Source organism: Triticum aestivum, chromosome 7B, assembly GCF_018294505.1.
Source record: "Triticum aestivum cultivar Chinese Spring chromosome 7B, IWGSC CS RefSeq v2.1, whole genome shotgun sequence".
NCBI lineage: Eukaryota > Viridiplantae > Streptophyta > Magnoliopsida > Poales > Poaceae > Triticum > Triticum aestivum.
The window spans coordinates 106,505,606-106,512,747 of record NC_057813.1 but is presented as its reverse complement, the minus strand read 5'-3'; the positions used below and the strand labels follow the sequence as shown (position 1 = coordinate 106,512,747).

Here is a 7,142-nt window from a genome sequence, read left to right as displayed (position 1 = left end):
AATGATGACTAAACCTGCCTTTTCTTTTTCTTTTCTGATTTTCAAGAAACAAAAGAAAAGGGATGCATATGCATCCTAATCCTGATCATTTACATGGTTGCTTTCTAGGAGTAGTAATTAGTAAAAATAAAAGTAGAACTGGTTAACAAAACTAACCCAACTAACCTAACTAACCTACAAACTAATTAACCTAACTAACCTAACTAACCTAGTCTAAAGATCAAAGCAAAAGTGTCCAGATAACAACAAAGATCTGCGTGTACTCTTTTCATAGAGAAAGATTTTAAACCAAAAATTAACAACAAAGATCAAAGCAAATAAACAATTTATGAACATTTGTGTCCAGATAACAGAAATATCACCAAAAGAACACAAACATAAAAAAAGTTGGATATGTTGTCGGACAGATCACTCAGAGTGATAATATAGATCTCATCAATGTATGCATCAGGCCACTACTTTTTAACATCACAAGTCATCACCGGGATCCATAGACAACAATCTCCAATTAGGAAAGAAAAATCAACCCGAAACGTTACACAGATTCCTGAGTTCAAATAAGAATATTTAAAGAGTTTCATAACAAATGGTTGAGCCGTCAGACAATGCTTTCTAGGCAAATAGGATTATGCTTATGATCAAACAAGTAGCAGTAGGCAACTCAAGATCCACCAAAAGGATAGCCCATTTGAAAAATTCTAGCCCGATTAACATTTCGCCATAAAATTCAGTCTCCAAAATTACGGCATAGCCAATGTGGACATCAGAATTGCAGATTTTCACAGCATAAGTTCAGAAGTACTCAGAAAAATTACGCTAAGATGTTCAATTTGTCCTCAGAATTGCAGAATGACAGCATGGGCGCACAGCGACCAATCAGTCGCTAAAGATGGTATGATTAACAGGTTTTTCATCACCGGACAAACAGAAACACAACTCAACAAACAAGTCAACAAGACAGAACTTAAATTACTACAGAAAACAAAATCTGACAAAAGAAGACATGAGAGGAATGACACTAACCTAACTAACCTAGAAAATCAAACTAACCTAACTAACAGTACTAACTAACCTAATTAGTAGCAGTAGAAAAAAAAGAAACTAACCGTACTAACTAACCTAATTACTAGTAGTAGAAAAAAAAAGAAAAAACAGGGGGGGGCTCACCAGAGTGGGTCGGCGGGGCACCGGGGCGGCTAGGGCGTCGGGACGGCGGGGCGCCTGGTTGTCGAGGCGGCGGGGCGCCGGGCCGGGCGGGGCGGTGGGGCGGCGAGGGCGTCGGGGCGGCAGGGGCGTCGAGGTGGCGCGGGCGGCGAGGGCGTCGTGGTGGCGCGGGCGGCAAGGGCGTTGGGACGGCGGGACGACTGGGCGGCGGGGGTCGGGGCGGTGAGGGCGTCGGGGCGTCGGGGGGCGTCAGTGAGGTGAGGGAGAGAGAGAGGGGTGGGGCGCAGGGCGGACCATTTTTTAGTTAGGTTTAATTTCTTTGCCGTCTGCTAGCAGACGACAAAGAGCATAGCTAGTGGGATGGGGCCGGGAGGAAACGGTCGTTAGGTTGCCACTTTCTTTGTCGTCTGCTCACGAACGGCAAAGAAAGTGGCCATTAGGTGGTTCTCACTAGTGGGCCACCGTCCCTTTTTGTCGTCTGCTAGCTGACGACACAGAGCTAGCTGACGGCAAACACGCTCTTTGTCGTCAGCTCTTTCTTTGCCGTCAGCTTTCTTCAAAATGATGACAAAGACATGCTTTACCGTCAGCCAGCTGACGGCAAAGAGCTGGCTGACAGCAAAGATCCTGATTCCAGTAGGTACTCGACCATAGCATCTCAGCATGTGCTCATAGACATCCGTCGGTACTTGGCATGAATGCAAATCTAACCATGGCATCTCAGCATGTGCTCTTACACATCCGTAGGTACTCGGCTCATAAATTAGTGACCGTGTCATACGCGGTGCAGCCGCACTTCTGGTAACCAGAGAACCCAATCCTTCCCACAGCGTTCTTCTTTAAGATGAAGTAGTCATCAAAGGATCGGACGTCATGGTAGAGACGATCGAAGACATTTTAGTGTATCTGAAAGCGTCGGCGAAAATTATCAGCGAAGAGGGCATTGGGGCAAAGTAGTCGTCCATCAGTGTCAAATCAATGGGTGTCCTGTTGCGGTTGAGCACTCGATGACCCTTGATTGATCCCTTGAAATTGAGAACATGCTCTTTCGCCCGCTCCGAGTCCGCAAGGACCGCCTGCATCATCGTCGTCTCATCCGTGTAGTGATTTCCTCGTCGGACGAGCCGGCGGATGACTCAACATAGTACTCATATATGTACTTCATAGCCGAATCCATTGCTTCAGAGAAGAAGGGACAAAAAATAGCCTGGACATTTCACCAACAGTTGCTGGGCATGGTGAGTATCGTAGGAGTTGATAGTACCTGCACGGCAGTCGTAGAGAGGTGTGAAACGGTGGCGGAGAAGAAGCGGCTTGAAGCCCGGGAGTGCTGTTGGAGGTGACGGACTCCTCAAGTTCTAGTACGGGTATGGCGGGGCGGACGGGATGATTGGAGCGGCGACGAAGGCAAGAGACAAAAAGGAAAGGAGCGAAAATAGAAGGATGGAGGCGCAGGTCTGGAAAAGGTTTTGGTGTGGTTTTGGATGGACAGGGTATCAAAGTCCTACGTATCTTTTGTCCGGACTCCTACAAAGCCTTTTAATTTGTCTATGCTTACATTAACATCTCTGTTTGTTTGTTTGTTTTTTTGTGTAGATTAGTATCTCTGTTTTGCCATCGTCGGTCTCGACCACGTACAAATGCATGACACGGAGAGAAGGTATCTCGTCTCACCAAGTGGCGACCCACAACCCAGCCTGGCGCCACTGTCGTGCATGCACGCCAGATGTGCGTGCGGTGCCAAGGCAGCCTCGTCGCACGCCAAAGCAAGAAGCATCACACGCCTCGTCGCTGGGGCAACACCTGTGCAGGCGGGCGGCACGTACACAGCAAACGTGTCAATGCGATGCCCCACGCGGCCATGCATGCAAGCATTTGGAGCACTATAAAACCGCCCAGGTGGAAGCGCTCTTGCCACTACAAACAGCCTGGTAGCATATCTGTCTCGTGGGGCATCGTGTCAACCAGACACCACCGTGCGTGTCAGCCATGTCGCTCATGCCTTGGTTCGGCGGTGGCCGGGGAGGGATGGACCCCTTCTCCTCCGACCTCTGGGACCCCTTCGGCTCTCCTTGGCCCTTGGACCGCAGCCGCCGCGAAGGCGGCAGCCGGGACGACGCAACCGCCATGGCTCGCACCAACGTCGACTGGCATGAGAACGACAAAGAGCACATTTTCTCCGCAGAGATCCCCGGTACGTACGTGGTGTCCCGTGTCTTTTTTGTTAAGGCGGCCTCACAGAAAAGCTTTCCATCTGATCCATTGATGTTGCTGCCGTGCGTGTAGGGGTGAGGAAGGAGGACGTGAAGGTGGAGGTGGAGGACGGCAACGTGCTCAAGATCAGCGGGGAGAAGACGCGGGAGGAGGAGCACAAGGGCGACGCCTGGAACCGCGTGGAGCGCAGCTTCGGGTCCTTCATGCGCCGGTTCCGCCTGCCGGAGAACGCCAAGGCGGACAGCATCCGGTGCACCATGCTGGACGGCGTGCTCAGGGTCGTCGTTCCCAAGGACGAGGAGGCACAGAAGCAGCGCAACGTCCGCTCCATCGACATAGCATAAAGGCTAAAAGCACCGCGCCGTGACAATGCCATCTCCTCTTTTATTAGCGTGTACTCGTGGTAGTAATCTGTATCGTGTGTTCTACTTTAGCAGTAATGCTAGGTTATTCTGTACGGTAGTTTAGAAGTGTGCTTTATGCGCCATATAGCTGCTACGGCATATGGCACTTTTAATCGTGTTGAGTCCAAGAATTTACTGCTAGTGGACGAGCATCCATCGTAAACTGCAGCAGAAAGGACCAGAAGCAGATTTGGAAGATTGGCGGGGGCAGCAGAGAAAGCATAAACAACCGCTGCCAAGGACCAAATTTTAATTTTCAAAATTTAGCAGGGACCGCGCGAACGCGTACTCCCTCTAGCACAAATTATAACGTCCACTCTCCCCGTAGAGAGATGGTAGGCCAACGCACTCAACAAGGTGCAATATGAGCCATTGATCTAGGCCACAGCTCTTCTTGATCAGCTGTTGACGCCGTCCAGGTAAGTGCTTTGCAACGATGCCCATGGAGCCTATTATATAGGCCGCTCTCCCTCCACGTCCTCCTCCCGTTCGCGATGTGGGACTAAACCTGAGACGCCCTGCCGTGGTGGCTCATGTCGTGGGCCTACTTTCTGGTGGTCCGTGAAAGGAATTGGGCTTATGAATTGCCAGGCCGAGTACTTCGGTTCTTTCACACCGAAGAGTACAGTACTCTTCTTGCATTGCCTAGTAAAAATAGACTCCTCAAAAAAAAGTAAAACTAGACTAAAAAAAAGTAAAAAAATCCCTTAAAAAGTAAAAAATAAGTGATTCATGACAAAAGAAAGTATAAAAGAAGTACAGGGAAACCCATACAAAAGAACAGGGAGAGTGATAAATAACTAAATGAAACGTACCTGGTGAATAAACAGATGGGAGCTAGATTTTTTTCTGCCAAGAATTCACTATTTTGTGTAGTTGAATTATTTCAAATGGTTGGCCGCGAATTACTATGTGGAAGTGGTTGCCCCAAAAGCTGTTCTGACAAAAAATAAATAAAGCAATGATGCTAAAAAAATAAAAAAAAATAAACATGGATAGTGCCACTAGCGCTTGGGCACAACCAATTTTTGGAGGGATGACCTTTTCAGGACTGTCGCAAGTTTCGATCCAAAGCTATGCATCGTAGACGAAGAACCAAAGATATGCTTAGACGAAGAACGAGGGACACGGTCGGCATGCCAACAACAAATTAGCAACACCATATAAAACAAAATAAAACATCAATCAAATAGCAACATCATATAAGATGAAAAAACCAACAACGCTGACAATGAGATTGCCTTTATGAAGAGAGCGACGCTCAATCATCGTTGTCACCCGATCCAACCACCCAATGCTAGGATCTAGGTTTTCACACTAAACCATTTCGAGCATATCCGAGCAATCTCATCGACAAGATAACGACATAAAAACATCGTCATTGCCAGATAAAATCAACATGAGTCAGATCTAGGCTTTCGCCCCGAAACTCGAGACCGGGTGCTCGAGTAGCACCGAATAGCATCACCATCAAAGTCACTTATATGTTGTTGTCACCACTTCTCCACGATCTCAATAGTTACATGCAATGTGGACCGCCTCTGCTGCACAACCATCCCTTTCGGGTCGTCGTCCATTCTTTGCATCCCCCAACCGAAGTCAAGCATTGGGTCCGGAAAAGGAAAGCCGAAGTCAAGCGTTGGGTCCGGAAAAGGAAACCTTCAGGAAGACCTTTCGGTGGCCACCGCAATCCATAGTTTTTTCGCCGCCGTAGGCCGGAGTGGTCGTCATAAGGATCAACTCCGATGGCGAAAAACACCATCGCCGACTACCACCTCACCCAAGAGAGATCTGCCCAGGCCCGTTTGCCTAGGGACTGGCATGGCCAGGGCCGGAGCACGAAAGGCGTATCAATATCTCCTGTGCGGAGCGCATCTATCGCAAGTTCAATCTACAATACTGAATTGTCACATTGACTATGAAAACCACAAACCACATGACCATTCACCACCCGAGCATGCCGCCTTTAGTCTCGTCAAATTCGTCACCGCAACGCTGCCTTAAACTCACCCACTCATCGGTTGCCATGAGCTCGTTCACTCACGGGCCATCTCGAGCATATGCCCATCATCGGTCCCTCTAGCTCGCCCCTCACCGGATGCGACACCGCCTTCAACCACCAAGCTCACTTGTGGGCCCTCGGGCCCGCCCCTTGCAGAACGCGATACCAATGTCAATCAAAGGTGGTAGTGGTTGGGGCTACGTCAAGGTCTTGCCAAAAGCAGCTTGTTCGGCGAAATGGGCAGGTTTGCATGGAATTGGAGAGGGACACATGTACCAAGGGGTACTCACCACGTCGTCTCCCGATTAGGTGGGCTGGGCCGAGGACCCTCCACGGTGGTTCACCAGGAGGCCATCTCCACGAGACCCATGGCATGTAGAAGGAATATTTTCGAAGACTTCACGATTACCATATGTGTAGCCGACTTATCTGTAACCGTAGGGCCACTAGTATCTATATAAACTGAGGGGAAGGGCTCGTAGACAGGAACACAACAACCTCATGGTAGATCGCCTGTACTTTATACTCCATCCCAAATCAATACAAACACAAGAAGGATGTACTGTATTATCTCTATGAGGGAGCCCGAAGCTGGATAAAACCTTGTGTCCTTGTTACCATCGGATCTAGACTACCAGCTCGGGACCCCCTAGCCGAGATTCGTCGGAATCAACTCCTTCTGTTTTTTAAATTGTCCAAAGTTTTATATGTTGGTTTCATTGAAAAATGATGTCTCCTTCCATAGCTTTCTGATTACAAGTACGAGAATTGAAAAACATGAAAATTCTCAATTCTCTATGGCGTAAAGTATATGATTAGTTTGAGGAACGTCTTGAGATTCAGGCAATTGCGGGTGATGTAACTAGTAAATATGTTCCTCCCCATGTCAACATATTTTATTGTTTAGGTGGGAATTCCGGTTGTTGTTTCTTGAATTTTGGTTGTAGTTTCTTAAGTTCCGATTGAGATTGTACTTTTTTGTTAATTGAGGATATGTCTATTTTTTCTGGTTCTAGAACCTGTGCCTACACTTCGCTCAAATGACAAGGGTGTTCCTCTTGCAAAATATTTTATTTTTATTTTCCCATCCTCATGGCATTTCTATATTCCTAATTTGAAATTGGATTCAAACCTAGAAATATACATACCCTAGTTAAGGTGGGATATGATTGCATCGTGGTGTCTAAGGACATGGTCTGATAGATTGTTGTGTCGAGTAGTTGGATCATAGCCTCTTACCATAAAATTTGTTGCATGTGTAGCAACACCGACTTCCCCGACCCCTTTTCATCAATGGACTCTCTTGAAAGCAAGGTAGTGATGGGTAAACAAATTACTGTTGGGCAATTGATCGAATT

At 47.7% G+C, this 7,142-nt stretch overlaps 1 protein-coding gene and 2 non-coding genes across 3 annotated transcripts; 1 reads left to right on the top strand and 2 right to left on the bottom strand.

Moving 5' to 3' along the window:
• Nucleotides 1-831: 831 nt before the first annotated feature.
• On the bottom strand, nt 832-923 carry LOC123163323 (small nucleolar RNA SNORD96 family). The gene has a single exon (XR_006481842.1). It is a non-coding gene; the product is annotated as a small nucleolar RNA SNORD96 family (small nucleolar RNA).
• A 2,157-nt stretch (nt 924-3,080) lies between these two features.
• LOC123159016 (16.9 kDa class I heat shock protein 2) lies at nt 3,081-3,945 on the top strand. The gene is made up of 2 exons (XM_044576819.1): nt 3,081-3,358; nt 3,451-3,945. Exons 1-2 carry the CDS (start codon nt 3,154-3,156, stop codon nt 3,720-3,722), a joined length of 477 nt encoding a protein of 158 aa, XP_044432754.1. The 5' UTR covers nt 3,081-3,153; the 3' UTR covers nt 3,723-3,945.
• A 104-nt stretch (nt 3,946-4,049) lies between these two features.
• On the bottom strand, nt 4,050-4,209 carry LOC123163235 (U1 spliceosomal RNA). Its single transcript, XR_006481801.1, has one exon. It is a non-coding gene; the product is annotated as a U1 spliceosomal RNA (small nuclear RNA).
• Between the last annotated feature and the right edge of the window lie 2,933 nt (nt 4,210-7,142).

Excerpts from the sequence above, each read along its gene's own strand:
- LOC123159016 (XM_044576819.1), top strand. The coding sequence starts at position 3,154 with ATGTCGCTCATGCCTTGGTTCGGCGGTGGCCGGGGAGGGATGGACCCC. Across the intron at positions 3,359-3,450 it reads TTTCTCCGCAGAGATCCCCG|GGGTGAGGAAGGAGGACGTG; the intron begins GTACGTACGTGG and ends CCGTGCGTGTAG.